Raw genomic sequence first — 15,668 nt, 5'->3', positions numbered from 1 at the left:
CCCACCTGTTGCTCCTCTCCTTCTTGGCCCACCTGAGCACACACTCCCGATTGACGAACCGATGGAACCGCACCAGCACCGCCCGCGGAGGCTCGTTAGCCTTGGGCCTCCTTGCCAGCACTCTACGGGCCCCTTCCAGCTCCAGGGGCCCCTGGAAGGACCCCGCTCCCATCAGCGAGTTCAACATGGTGACCACATAGGCCCCCACGTCCGGCCCATCCAGAAGGCCCAGAATCCGCAGATTCTTCTGCCTCGACCGATTCTGCATCTCCTCGAACCGCTCCTGCCATTTCTTGTGGAGCGCCTCGTGCGCCTCGCGGATCGCCACCCCCTGGGCCGTCTGTGTCTCCAGCAGCTCATCAATGGAAGCCTTCATCGGCTCTAGCAGGTCCGCTTTAATCTCTCTGAAGCAGCGCTGGATACCCTCCTGCTGCTCCTCCGCCCACTGCATCCACACTGCCTGGTCTCCTCCCGCCGCCATTTTGTTCTTCTTCCCTCGCACCTTCTTCGGGTCCACCACCACCTTTTTAGTCGCCCCGCTCCTAGTAGAAGCCATATACTATCGGGGAACTGTTATAATCTCCTTCCCACACCGGGAAGCGTCGGAAAAGTGCCGTTGGGGGCCCTGAAAAGAGCCCAAAAGTCCGTTTTTGCGGGAGCCGCCGAATGTGCGACTTAGCTCCGCATAGCCGCAACCGGAAGTCCTCCACGATCATCTTCAACACCGGTGCCCCTCAAGACTGTGCCCTCAGCCCCCTACTATACTCCTTGTACACCTATGATTGTGTGGCCAAATTCCCCTCCAACTCGATCTTCAAATTTGCTGATGACACCACCGTAATGGGTCGGATTTCAAACAATGACGAGACAGAGTACAGGAATGAGATAGAGAATCTGGTGAACTGGTGCGGACAATAATCTCTCCCTCAATGTCAACAAAACGAAGGAGATTGTCATCGACTTCAGGAAGCATAGTGGAGAACATGCCCCTGTCTACATCAATGGGAACGAAGTAGAAAGGGTCGAGAGTTTCAAGTTTTTAGGTGTCCAGATCACCAACAACCTATCCTGGTCCCCCATGCCGACACTATAGTTAAGAAGGCCCACCAATGACTCTACTTTCTCAGAAGACTAAGGAAGTTTGGCATGTCACCTACGACTCTCACCAACGTCTACAGATGCACCATAGAAAGCATTCTTTCTGGTTGTATCACAGCTTGGTATGGATCCTGCTCTGCCTAAGACCGCAGGAAATTAGAAAAGGTTGTGAATGTAGCCCAATCCATCACACAAACCAGCCTCCCATCCATCGACTCTGTCTACAATTCCCGCTGCCTCGGAAAGGCAGCCAGCATAATTAAGGACCCCACGCACCCAAGACATACTCTCTTCCATCTTCTTCAATCAGGAAAAAGATACCAAAGTTTGAGGTCACGTACCAACTGACTCAAGAACAGCTCCTTCCCTACTGCCATCAGACTCGTATTAAGTTGATCCTTTCTCTACACCTTGCTATAACTGTAACATTATATTCTGCAGTCTCTCCTTCCTTCCCTATGTACGGTATGCATTGCTTGTACAACATGCAAGAAACAATACTTTTCACTGTATACTAATACATGTGACAATAATAAATCAAATCAAATCAAAAAACTATCCCAAGTAGTAGCAAGTACATATTCTAAATTTTGCCATGAATTCTTTATGAGATTTACTCATGGCTATCTTTTGATGGTTCCTAGTTCCGGACTCACCAGAAGTGGAACATCATCTTTACATCTATTGTTATCAAACCCCTTCAAAGTTTTACAGATCTGCATTCGGTCACCCTGCTTTTTTTGATTTGAGAAAAGAGGCTCAATGTGTTCAGTCTTTCCTGATGGTAATAAGTTCTCAGTTATGGTAAAAGTAAAGTTATGATATCATTCTTAGGAATCTCTTTTACATAATTCCCAGTGCATACTCCAGTTATTGTTACAATATGGAAACCAGAAATGTGCATTTTATTCTCTAGAGTCTAAATAAAAGAAACAAAATGAGTACAACCATGTTAGTCAGTGAAACAAATATTGGAACTTTATTGTAGGAGACCACGTGTTGTATCACCAGCCTCAAAACCATGTCTTCCAAACCCATGAATGCTAGCATCTAGAAGGACAAAGGCAGAAGATATATGGAAACACTACCACATGAAGTTCTCCTCCAAGCCATACACCATCCTGACTTGGAAACGTATCGCTGTTCCTTCACTGTTGCTGGGTCAAAATCCTGGAACTCTCTTCCTAACAGCTCTGTGGGTGTACCTATACCTCAGACTGCAGCAGTTCAAGAAGGCAGACCACCACCTTCTTATAGACAATTAGGGATGGGTAATGAATAGCAAAGCCCACATCCCTAGAATGAATAAAAAGTACAGTGACTGCTACTGAACTAGTAATCCAGAGGCTTAGTGCAGTAATCCGGAGACAAAAGTTCCAGTCCCACCATTGCAACTGGGAAATTTAAATTCAATTAATTAAATACATTTTGAATTTTAAAAAGCTAATGTCAGTAAATGGTGACTATAGAATTCCCAGATTGCTGCAGAAACCTACCTGATTCACTAATTTTCTGTAGGGCAAGGAATCTGCCATATTTACCCATGCTAGCCAGATGTGATTGCAGATCCGCTTAGATTCTCAACTGATCTGAGAATAGACGAGCAAATAAATGCTGGCCTCATCAGCAACGCCCACATCATCTGAATTAATAAATCTTTAAAAATCATACGTGTAAAATTCTCCATTTTCAGCTTTAAATTCCTCCATGGCTTTATCCCAACTTCACCCTCTTTAGAACCCCGAAACCCATTAATTAACACGGACTACGGGTTTTCTCTCTACACCCATCGCTTGCAGCAGAGCATATTCTCATATTTGTCCTCCAAATTTCTCCTCCAAAAATTTACTCAATCCACCTCTTGCACAGAGCCTATTACCTCTTATCTGCTCCGCGAAACACCTGAGGATATATTTTATGTTTATGATCTACATTAATATCACTGTAGCAAATACATCCATATGAAATACAAAAATGAGAGATAAAGCATTTAAAGATGACTGCGAGTTCAGTACCTTGGCAAGAGATCTGACAATAGGACTCTCCATTATTCCTTTGAGGAAGATGAGGTCTATCTCCTTAGCTCCTGTAGAGATGGGCAAGTCATTGAGGTTGTCCAATACCTGCTGCATTGCTGCTGAGGAAATATGAAAGTAGACTGAAATTCAGCACCAATTAGCAAAACTGACAAAAGCCACAGTCCCAGCTAACAACTTTAAACCTTCTATTTCTAGTCAGATGATTACATTCAGATATCAGGCTTCATACGTGGATGGCAGGCTACTAAAAAAAATTCAATCCTGATTGTTATTCATGAACATTCCCAAAACACACTTTTTCTGATACATTGTAATTGCGCTGCTTCACAGGTTCACCACAAGTGCAAAGTCTCATATATATTCAGTCTACAAATGGAAACCCATGCACAACACAGGCGCGAGGACAGAAAAATCAAAAAAAAGGTGCAAAGTAACAAAAGGAGAAACTGAATGTTGCCGAAAAAAGGAGTCGCGTTGTCGAAGCTTTTCATCAGAACAAATGCAGGAATGCTAAATTTCAAACTATCACAACAATTCGCTTGACAACTTGAGTGATTAGTCACAGCATTGACATGGAAAGGAGAAACTATGATCGGAGTGTAGACAGACTGGACTGAACATCCCAGAAAAGAGAATAGACAGAGCAGGATACTGCCTACTAGTCACTTTTAATTTAAACTACAAAATAATTTGAATTTGTGTGTTCAAAATACCTTTGAGGCCAATTTATTTCAATTGCTTAATTTCAATGATTAGATTTTAGTGCAAACAAAATCCGTTTTGGGTTAATTATTCTGAGTGGAAGAGGGAAGGGAACATGATGAGAATCCAGTGCCATGTTCAGTGAGTCCAGAATGAGAACTCTTCACAATTCTTCACGTACAACCTCTACCACCCTAAATATTGCTGTTAAGATACCAACTGCATCATATTTTACCCACCAGACGTACATTCATTGGATGTAACTGCTTGCTTCGTGGTCTGCAAGTCATATTCTAGTCAATCTCTGGACAAGGCTGGATGAATTACCAATAACGCAACTTATGCACCATTTATAAATACTCTCACTATATGGGAAGAAATGCAGCATTGATTTCTCAGTATCTTGGGTACTTGATAGATGAACAAGGATAACATTGGTGCCCAGTTCCAGCTAATGTTCCCAGATTTGGAGTGCAATTTGGAGGTCACTAATAAAGGAGAACTTAATTGAAAGCACCCCAAGCTCCATAAAAACTGTCATGATATTCAAACACACACATCATGATAGACAGACCAACTAGCACACATAACACGACAGCCAATCACAGACAAGGGCAGACACAGTATAAGACAAGAAACACGACACCTGGTGGACAGTCCATCTGGAGACAAGGACAAGGACAGGACCTGATTAACAAGACACTCAGAGTTTCACCACGTGCGGAGTACCAAGACAGATCTGTAAATAACAAGTTGGAATAAAACTGCGTTGTACCAATTACAACCGTGTTGGTTATCTGTACCTCAGAGCACTTAACACCACAAAAACTATGAAATGCCAGAAAGTTAATCTGTTGAGAAAAAGATCACTGTGCATTGATGGGAGTCTCAATGCCCAGGAAGAACCAGAATTGTTCAATTTCATGGGCTCCAGCACTTTTCATGCAGGATGTCACCAGCAGCATTCCATCTTCACCTGGAAGCAAATGATGCACACTGCACTCCTCTGGTAAACGCTTTACTATTTCACAGTCCGGCTACTTTAGTTTCCATTGAGCACCTCCCCATCCTGCTTGCAAATTTCCAATACCGTCAAACATTGCATGGAAGCCCCACAAGTATGCACATCCCATTATAAAAGCAGTTCACCAACTCTCTCTCTTTCAACAGGATAAGACGTCCACCATGCAAACAAAACAAGCACAACCAGTGAAAGGTCAACTAGCATCTAATTCCACAAGGTTTTGCTCTGTGCACCAAGCTTTAACTGTAACAGGGTCCTAATGACATATTTACATTATGCATGTAGCAACAAGGCTCCCACCCGTTTCACACAGACAACCAAAATAAAACTTATGCGATTAAAATGGTGGTTGGTAGGAACAGGGCTGGAAGTTCTCCAACGCACAATATTTCATCTCCATTAGGGATAATTTCAACTCTCCACCCCAGTGTGAACTGGCTGAGCACCTCTAATGTGATGAAATCCAGCCCTTGGTTAAAAATTGGATAACTACATAGTCACCAGTTATACTATTGAAGGGCATGGTTAAATAAATTGTGTTCATCAAGGTGAAGCTGGGAAATGAACTGTTCTCACTACAGACACTTGTGTTGCTAGCAAGCACTCTCAAGTCAGGTACAGAATATCCCAATGCTGTACATGCTCCTTTCTCTCTGCGGTTACATGGCCAGCCTAGTCCCTTCAAAAAGCACCTTCCACTGCACCAATGGGACTTTTCACTGCAGCCCATGGATCTGCTTTGTATTGTAGAATTATTCATCACAGGGGGTGGCCATTTGATCTACTGTGCCTGTGTCCACTCTCTGAACGAGTTATTCAATTAGTCTCACTGCCCTGTTCCATCCCAATAGCTTTGGAATTCTTTTCCCCCCTTCACAATTTTAGTCAATTTTTTTTGAAGTTACTCACCCGGAGGCGAAAGGCCTCATCTAACCCATGACACCATCCAGTTCAGTTCTGATTTAGGCTTTAATATTTCTCAGAATAATCTTGAAAATAGCTGACCAGTGCAATTTTGCCAAATGTGTCTTTTTGCAGTTTAAAATACCAAATTCAAACTAATGTGTCATTATTATGCAGTTCATTCCGATCAGATGGAAGCATTTAGCTTCGAAATAAAAATGATCAATCAATCAATATAAAAAGGATCAATTTGAAAATGATCAATATAAAAATGCCTTTTACCCTTGTGTTCTAGTTTATTCTTTTCACCAATTTACTGCATATTTAACGGAATCTTATTCAGCTTTTATTGCATGTTACCCAAGCAACAAGAGCATCACGACAAGCACTTTTGAAAAAAGGTTAACATGCTGACTAGTTTTATACATTGTGTTTCATAAATATGGACAGAGACCATCACAAAACAATAACATATGGCATCTAACTTATACGCTTATAAATTCAGAAGTTCAAAATTTAAGATATAAATTTATTAATCAGAATGGGAAAGAGAGAGAACAACATGCATCATTAATTGGTTGAAGACAAATTCTAATTTCATTGAGTTATTTCTGCCTCTATTCATTTGATGATCCTAAACTCTTTCAATCATCCAAAACTAAGCCCATTTGTCTTACCAGGAATCAATCATATTTTTTCTGTAGATAACACTAGAAAAGGGCAATAGAAGTTGTTGGGTTTTTAGTCTGACGACAAGGGGCTAACAAGCCGAAGGGTTTATTCATCAATCTAAGCAGCTCTTACAGTGTCTGCCTTTGCGGGGGGAGAGCTAATGGCACTTCATTTCTGGTGTCCACATCATCCCAATGTACACAATGCCACTCGGTCTACATCTTCCCGTCTCAGTTGGGAGAACCGGTAATACAGGCATATGACAATGTAGGACAGTAGTGACAGGTATTTACAGAGCTGGGCAACAAAACTACTTACAATACGCAGAGCACTGGCTTGGGTTGTTGCATCTGGCACGAGGCCCATTGTTGTCACTTCCTCCTCCACCACAACCACCCCACCAACCTCCCCTTTTAAAGACATAGTCCATAGTAGACTCGGTCAGTACTTAATGCTTGAATTTTGAATTTGATCTGCTCAGGCTACTTCATGTCGGTGCAGCAGTGCTTCTGAGGCTTGAGCGTGCTGCGTGGTGCACATCCGGACACTTCCCTCTTGATGATTGCATACATGGAGGGCAGTACAAGGATCCTTTACCATACCTTGTTGCTTCCAACTCAGCATGCCCCTGGTTAACTCCTCCCTTCGCGAAGGTGTAGAGCTTATGCAAAATCTCCTTTGATGACTTGGCTGGCCCTTTATAAATGATGTCAGAGCTGTGGAGCAGCTTTGAGTTTGTCAATTCTGCAGGACACCACTACTTGAATTGTCAGGTTGTCAATATCCACCTCATGATCTGCCAAGTCAGTGGTGGGTAGATAAGCCATGGAGGGGGCACCAGCGAGGTACGGCACCTTACCATGCGGGTATTGCAGCTTGAGCATCATGCATTGCAGACATGCTGATGCAGTATGAAGAGGTTTTTTTGCTGATGCAGTATGAAGAGGTTTTTTTAAGTACAGCTATGAGCGGCTGACGATCAGTTGGCAGGACGACCACAGGTGACGTTTTCATAGAATTTACAGTGCAGAAGGAGGCCAGTCGGACCATCGAGTCTGCACTGGCTCTTGGAAAGAGAACCCTACCCATGCCTACACCTCCACCCTATCCCCATCCAACACTAAGGGCAATTTTGGACACTAAGGGCAATTTATCATGGCCAATCCACCTAACCTGCACATCTTTGGACTGCGGGAGGAAACCGGAGCACCCGGGGGAAACCCACGCAGACACAGGGAGAACGTGCAGACTCCGCACAGACAGTGACCCAATCCGGGAATTGAACCTGGGACCCTGGAGCTGTAAAGCAATTGTGCTAACCACTATGCTACCGTGCTGCCTGTGAAATTTCTGACGAGAAGACTAGGGTCAAGAGTTCCTTCTCGATCTGGGTCCTTGATGTGAAGGCTACTGATCTGTTATCCTGGATAAAGACTGCCCCGAGTCCATGCTGGGAGGCACCTGCTGATAAGAGCACATGTGCCTGATCGTCAACATATTGTAATGCCAGAGGGGCTGAGTGCGCCTGTTTGAGTTTGCTAAATGCAGCGGTGTAGTGCTCCTGTCAACACCATTCGGCCTCTTGGTGGAAGGGCTACAGTCACCTCACTGTAGCAGGGAATGAACTTGGATAAATAATTAGTCATACCAAGGAAGCACTGCAAGATGTGCTTGTTGTCCTTGGAAAATGGACATTTGTTGTATAGCTGTTGTATTGTCTGGATCTAGCTTCGCGTCATTGGCTATGAGCAAGATGACCCACGCAAGGAAGCTGGTTGACACAATTGGCATTTGACAGGGCTGAGCTTCAACTGTATGGTCCCGATTCTGTTGAGGACCAAACGCAAACGTGCCTCAAGTTCTTGCATTGTACAACACCAGACCAGGATGTCATTGATGACCATTTCACAGGGTTGTCCAGCAAAGAGTTGCTCCATAGACTGTTAGAAGACCTTAGTGCCAGTGGAGAACCCACTAGGTATGTGGAAGAAATGGTATCTGCCTACTGGAGACATGAATGCAGTGAACTTCAAGGATTCTTCATCCAGCAGGATGTGCCAAAACCTGCACTTCACAAAGATACTCAAAACCTTAGCATCGGGCATGTCGGCTATAACCTGTCCAACCATCCTTTGTTTAAGTGAATTGGATTGATGCAGATTCTGACAGTGTCGTCTTTCTTTACCACCGCTACCATCGCTGAAACTCACTGTGGCCTCGTCTACGAGGGCTGTGAATTCCCGTCTAGTCAATCAATCCAATTCATCAACCACTTTGTTTCAGCGCAAGGGGCACTCTTCTAGGTGCACACAGTGGGCTTTTCAGAGTTATCCAACATCATGTGATTATATGGCAGGTAGCTTCCCAATGATGTCGCAATTAAACAGGACTTTGTATTCCAGCATCTCTGGGGCCTGGTGCTGCAGAGTATGTTCAGACCAAGGTAGATTATCTCCAGTACAACGCTGTCTTGAAGACCCAGCAACAGCTTTAGTCTTGGCCGACCACATGAAACTGGAGGTTACTCTGCCTGCAATGGAGAGTGGCCACACCTTCCGTACAGATGGTTTGTCTGCCGTATGCCATAAGATTTACCTTGGTGTCTGAATCTAGCGCAGCATAGGGGTCGATTTCCCGCAGCGGCTGCTCGGGCAGGACACTGCACTTCGCACCAGTGTCGATCTTGACTTTTGAGTTTCGCACTGCTGCGGGCAATGCTTAACGTAGCAAAGATTTCACCTTTCCCCGTGAGGGTGTCAATACTCTCTCAATAGAATGTTTTGAGAGGCTCAGTGCTCTGATTGAGCTCCAATTAATTCAATGTGTTTGTTTGCTGAACTCCGGAGCAGTAACTGGCCGTACTATGGCTGGTGACCGAAATAGGTTGTTGTGACTTGGATCTGCAGCATTTAGCCAGTGGTTCTGTTTGCCACAGTTGTTACAAGGTTTATTAGTTGTGAAGCACGCACTTCTGTTCTGAGTGATGGCCACCGAGTTGTAGCAGGGCAAGTTCTTCTCACCGTAACTCTTTGGTGCTTCTTTCTGTCTGCTCATTTAGCATACAGATGCTGATGGCAGATTCTAGTGTTAGATTTTTCTCTCAAAGCAAATGTTTATGGAAGACTTCGCCATGGATTACACAGACAATGCGGTCTCTCACTTTTGTCAGTGAGGATGTCAAACGTGCACTTTTTGGCAAGGATTCTTAAAGTCAATTATAAGACTGTATGGATTCCTTGAGTTTTCGATTAGAAGTTTAAACATGCTTGTCCAATGTGATATTTTTCCGATCGATAGGCATATCTGTTTCAGATTTCTTGAATATTTATGTCCTCTTTTACCTCCTCTCCTTGGAAGACAAAGGATTAAAATTTTCAGACTGCCTCGGGATCCGCTAAGTTTATCAGTGTGTACACTTGTACCTTTTAAATTAGAGAGGCTGGCACCACAGTAGATGTCCCGTTCTTTTTGAACTTGGCCCAGTTATCCATGATGTTTTCATCAAAGATGAGTGGATTAATGCGACAGCGTCCCTGTGCCATCTCAGCCAGCTTCTGACACGATGTACGGGTTGCTGGGTTGTATAGACTGACGGCAAGGGATTAACAGCAGAAGGGTTTATTCAATAATTTTAGCAGCTCCTGTATGTTGCGTGTCTGCCAACTCCAGCGCTACCAACACATCCCAGTCATCCTGATGTACATATGACCTACATTTATTACATTCACCTCAAAGTAGTGGGTCTAATATTGGTTTTAGTATAAACCCAAAATCTCATCCCAGGAGCAATGTGATCCAAATATTGTACTTTATTCCCTCTCCAATGGAAAAAAATCTAATCTGTGGAAATGTTTGCTTAGCCCAGTTAGCAAGATCCTATCGTCCCTACACCAAGACAGTCCTTTAGGTTATAGTCTAAATGTGGTCATATTCTGGGAGATACTGGCGAAAGATGTTACGGAAAACCCAGGTCTGGGAATGCTTGAAAATAACAACACATTCACAGAATCATGTCTGTCTAAAATATCCCCCTTCCTAAAGATGTTAACATGAGAACTGCACATTACTCAGGTAAGCCCCCTGCTCTGGTTTTGCAATGTCCTGGGTAAAGAGGATCTAACCTATTAAACTCCCAGCTCTACCCCTCCTTGGATCATTTAAAAGCCCCAAGTTGGGCAGCTGCTGCACCCAGAGCCGCAGTGCTTCAATGTGGCACTTGCGGAAGCAAAGTGGCTGCATTTGATCAGCTGGAGTGTCCGAATGCGGTCAAGCACCGAGGACGCAGCCGCAGGCCCCATTTATGTGCACCAGTGTCAGTAGCTGCATTAAAGATGGCACAGACCTAACAAACACAGATGGAAAATTCGGTCAGCCCACCTGCTCACCTCACCACTGCTGTTGCGATTTAAAATCTCCTGGAAGGTTCTCTTTGGCCAGCGGGAGATTAATGCCGATTCCAGGGGAGACTCAACCATTCTGGGAAGGCTGGCAACCCTATCCACAGCTACATAAATTCTCCTCGCCCCATCTCCCCCAAATTTCTGATTAATACAGAATTTCACTAAGGGACGCATTAGAGTTTCAGAATTAATTATGCTGGACACTGGAAACAATTCTAAAAATACCAAACATATACAGCTTAACTTATACATCTCAATATAAGGCTGCAAAATCTATCATTAATGACTGCACACAATTAAATCTCTCGTATCACTAAGGGCGAGCTTAAGGTATTCCAGTGTGCTATTACTCATGCTCCACAGTATGCAATTAAAATGACTCAGAACCTTTATTGTCTCTATGTGCAATGCAATATCTAATATCTAAATTGTACAATGTGTGCTACTTTTCAAAAGCGATTAGTGTTGTCAAGAACAAGACAGTGAAAGAAAATAAGTTGACCCAGAGTCCATATGATAGAATTTACAGGGCAGGAGGCCATTTGGCCCATCGAGCCTACACCGGCCCTTGGAAAGAGCACCAAGCCCACACCTCCACCCTATCCCGGTAACCCCACCTAACCTTTTTTGAACACGAAGGGCAATTTATCATGGCCAATCCACCCAATCTGCACATCTTTGGACTGTGGGAGGAAACCAGAGTACCCGGAGGAAACCCATGCAGACACGGGGAGACCATGCAGACTCTGCGCTGATAGTGGCCCAAGCCAGGAGTCGAACCTGGGGCCCTACAGCTATGAAGCAACTGTGCTAGCCACTGCGCTACCATGCCACCCATATCGATACTGGTTTCCCAAATTTCAAAAAGTTCCAGTTACAATAGCAGCCATTAGTTCTGCATCTGTAACAGGAACCAGGCTTTCCTGAATGAATTGCATGGCTGGTGGCTAATGTTGCAATGGAATACAAAGCTTTAATACTAAAGCAAGATTGACCAGTGGATTGGAGCTCTACTCAGCCAGTAGTCTGAATTTCCTCAGAGGCCTTTAGCATAAAACTGCTTTCCATTTCATATATTTTGATGGATTTGGGATTGGGCATGTATAAATGTACCCAATGCAACAGCAAATGTTAGTTGCACAATGACCTGCATAAATCAAAGTTTTCCCCCCACCTCGCAGAACCTTTCCTTGCTTGAAGTTTGAGCTGTGCAAATGTGAAAGGTAGGAAAGCAGACAAGATCCAACAACACAAAAACAAAACATTGTAATGACAACAGAAAATGCTGCATTTATTCAGCAAGCCGGGCATCATCGGTGGAGAGTAAACATTTTTTGTCAATGACTTTATGCCCGTTTTTAAGCAAGTTCGGAGGCAGAGAAAGCATGTTTGGGGGTGGGGGCAAAGAGAACAAAAAAGGGAAGGTTTATAATCGGGTGGACAACAGGAGAGATTGAATGGCAAACAGAACGATGGTGCAAAGCAAAAAAGAGGTAGTGGAAGTAAAGAAGCAAAAAAGGTGAACCTGGAGGAGGTGCAAACGATAAAAGCAGAACCATCACAAGGGACTGTTGTGTGAAAAGTGTAAGCAGTAGCTATAGTCTGAAATTGTTAAACTCAAATGTTGAGTCACAAAAGCTATAGAATGCAGAACTGGAAGTGGAGATGCCGTTTCTTGAGCTTATCTTGTAACAGTTCGAGGACAGAGTGGTCCTTTTGGCTAAGATCAAGCATAGGTGCTGTGGATATGTCCTGCTCTCAGATGGGAATGGCGGAGGTGCTGCAGAGATTGTTCCAGTCTCAGATGGGCATTGCCGAGGGCTGCAGAGCATGTCCCAGTCACCGAGGAGCATCACCGAGGGTGTCGAAACCATGGTGCAGACATCGGGGAGCCGCCAAAGCTGGCAGAGCCAGATGATGCAGGGGCAACTGGGGCTTGAACCAACTGCCCCTCTGTCCCAAGGTGAACACCCTAGGGCCCTATGAACACCAAGCTGAAAGAGGGTCTCTGGGTGCCAACCCGGACCGGTCCCATGGAGTGGTGCCGGTGGCCACCTGCTCCTCTGAATTCCACTCCTCTGATGAGGCCGCATCTCGAAGTCAGCACACGGGAGAGAGCGGCACAGCCAACAAGTGCAGCGGGGCCCTCCGACCCCAGAGGACGCCTAACAGGGGCATTGAGGGCCACAAGACGAGGTGAGCAGCTGGCTGCCTCCCCTCAGATGTGTATCCTGGGGAGACACCTAGACGTAGAGGTAGAGCTAGGAGGGCATAGCACATTGAGGATCCCTTAGGCCATTGGTTCGAGCGAAAGGAGACAGAGAATAGCAGGAGAGGAAGAAAACAAGAACGGTGCCAAACGCCAAATAGTTTGCAATGCAACCGGCCTCCTCCCGTAGGCGAAATCGGAATCTCGCTGGAGCGAGGTGAGAAACCAATTATCACCACTTACTCCCTATTTCCATACAATTAACAGGAGCGACCCCATATCCAACAGCCCCCCCTGTGATTCATCAGCCTCTCCCGCTGGCACCGATTAGTACTCCTTTTGAAAAACGTGAACCTGGTGGAAGGACTTCCACGGAGAGCCTACTCTGCTCTCTGCAAAGATCCCAGGGGCGATAGGCTTGCCACCCCAGTGCTCGGCAAGGGTGGCAACAACGCACAGCTGTGCCATGCCAACTCCTGGATCATGTACCCATTCTGGAGGCAACCCTAGCCCCTGCCCGTCTGCCCACTTACCACCCATAACCCCCACTATCTGCCGAGGCCTCTGACCTTGCGGCTGAAGGCTATTGTTAATAGGGAATTGGCAATCGTGGTTAAGTGAGCACTTCACACAACCCAGGTGGTTCCCCTTAGGGAGGTGATCAGCCCATATTGCGCTAGAAAGTGACCGAGGCATCATACTGGTTGTGCTCGAGGGTTTTTAATGTATCACAGATGTCCACAATGCTCCACTGTCATTGGTGTCGCCCCACTCTTTCTCTTCCCCCCCCTCCCCCATGGGGGCCCCACTCTTTCTCTTCCCCCCCTCCCCCATGGGGGCCCCACTCTTTCTCTTCCCCCCCCCCCCATGGGGGTGGAAAGGTCTCTGGATGGGGGAGAACGACGTTGGTATCAACCCACCTATGCGGCCCGGTGTAGGTCATTGACCTTCATACAACACTGGAGGCCAGTCCTCCTGGTCACGACGCCAACTTGTCCCAGGCGGCACTGGCCACCCTGTGGCTCACCCTCAGGGAAAGAGGACATCCCTCCTGGCCTCGGCCGCATCTAGGAGCATCACCAGGTCCGCATGGCCAAATCTTGGGACCGGCCTTCTCGGCGCCATGGCTGCGAGCTGAGTGGGGTTGGCTGTGCAAGTGCTGTTTAAGTGCTGGTCGGCCTCGTTAACGGGGGGGGGGGCTGGCGAACACGGTCCCGGTGAATCAGCCGGCGAGCCTTCGGTTGCAGTGAGAAGCCCATAGGGCCTCGTTAAGTGGACCAATTAAGGTTGAATAGCGTTGCTGGCCTCACTGGACCAAGCATCGGGAAGCTCACGGCAGTCCCCGCTCGCTACCAGAAAAGTGCGCCCTATCTAAATGCATGCTTGCTAACTGGAGGACGGCCTGTCCCCACAAAACCACACTTAGTCATGGTCAACAACTTCAGGAAAGTGGAGCAACGTGATTGGTATCAAAAAGGAATCACAAACCAAAAACATTTAGGAGAACTGTGGGAGGGTTAAAAATGGTAATGAGCACATCTGACAGAACGAGAATTTAACCTGAAACGGAGGAAGATTGCGTGTGGGTGGAATCTGCGACAGCAAGGAAAATAATTGACACTAGAACAAAATATGAATTATTTATGCAAAGCTAGCACTGTAAAATGGATACCAATTATATGCTATTTGAGTAAACCCAAAATTCAGTGAAATAAATGTGGAGGAAGGGTATCTTTAATGAGGAGGTATAAACTAACAAGAACCGGTTCCCGCACTGTGGGGATTTTAATAAAGATCGTGGGGAAGCATACTGGCCACATTTAATATTTAATGGTGAGAACAGTGAAGCACCAGTGATAAGATCAAACACATCACAAACAAGGGATGCAGTCAGAATAAACAATGGCAGTACTTACCACTGCTCTGCACATATGTCCCAAGGAATTGAACTCACCACACTATTTCCGAGCATCCTACTTTCTATGAAAAGCAATAAAGATACAACTCTACTGCCCATCCATGCCAAAACCCACTGTCAAGCTATCTTTTCCAAAGTTAATTGGTCCATTCTTTTCTGCTAAAGCAGCTCAGATATCAACACTACTTTTTTTGTTTTGTACAGTGGATGCAAAAAAATAAAATTAAAACCCAAAATGCTGCGATTGCTCAGGTCAGGAAAGAGAAACAGAGTTAACATGTCAGGTTTCATACAATTTCATAGAATTTACAGTGCAGGAGGCGGCCATTTGGCCCATTGAGTCTGCACCGGCCCTTGGAAAGAGCACCCTACCCAAGGTCCACACCTCCACCCTATCCCCATAACCCAGTAACCCCACCCAACACTAAGTGCAATTTTGGACACCATGGGCAATTTAGCATGGCCAATCCACCTAACCCGCACATCTTTGGACTGTGGGAGGAAACCGGAGCACCCGACGGAAACCCACGCACACACGAGGAGAATGTGCAGACACCGCACAGACAATGACCCAAGCCGGGAATCGATCCTGGTACCCTGGAGCTGTGACGCAATTGTGATATCCACAATGCTACCATGCTGCCCTTGGTTGGTGACCTTTCATCAGAACACTTTCTGGAAGGGTTGGGAGCGGTGAGAATGT

The 15,668-nt window shown here is 45.6% G+C and overlaps 1 protein-coding gene across 7 annotated transcripts in view; it reads right to left on the bottom strand.

Annotated features, from left to right (window-relative positions):
* LOC140425220 (protein PALS2-like) overlaps positions 1–15,668 on the bottom strand; it is a 173,179-nt gene that overhangs the window by 67,838 nt on the left and 89,673 nt on the right. For 4 of the 7 annotated variants that reach the window (XM_072509273.1, XM_072509270.1, XM_072509277.1 and 1 more), the window contains exon 2: positions 3,114–3,232. In XM_072509273.1, the coding sequence (XP_072365374.1) occupies positions 3,114–3,230 (117 nt within the window). In that variant the 5' untranslated portion in view covers positions 3,231–3,232. Of the gene's footprint in view, positions 1–3,113; positions 3,236–15,668 lie in introns of all 7 variants that reach the window. The other 3 variants (XM_072509272.1, XM_072509271.1, XM_072509275.1) reach the window with 1 other exon arrangement.

The sequence above is a fragment of the Scyliorhinus torazame genome, chromosome 6, assembly GCF_047496885.1.
Source record: "Scyliorhinus torazame isolate Kashiwa2021f chromosome 6, sScyTor2.1, whole genome shotgun sequence".
Classification (NCBI taxonomy): Eukaryota; Metazoa; Chordata; class Chondrichthyes; order Carcharhiniformes; family Scyliorhinidae; genus Scyliorhinus; species Scyliorhinus torazame.
Note: the sequence above shows the minus strand (reverse complement) of the source record. Positions and strands in the feature narration are given on the sequence as shown.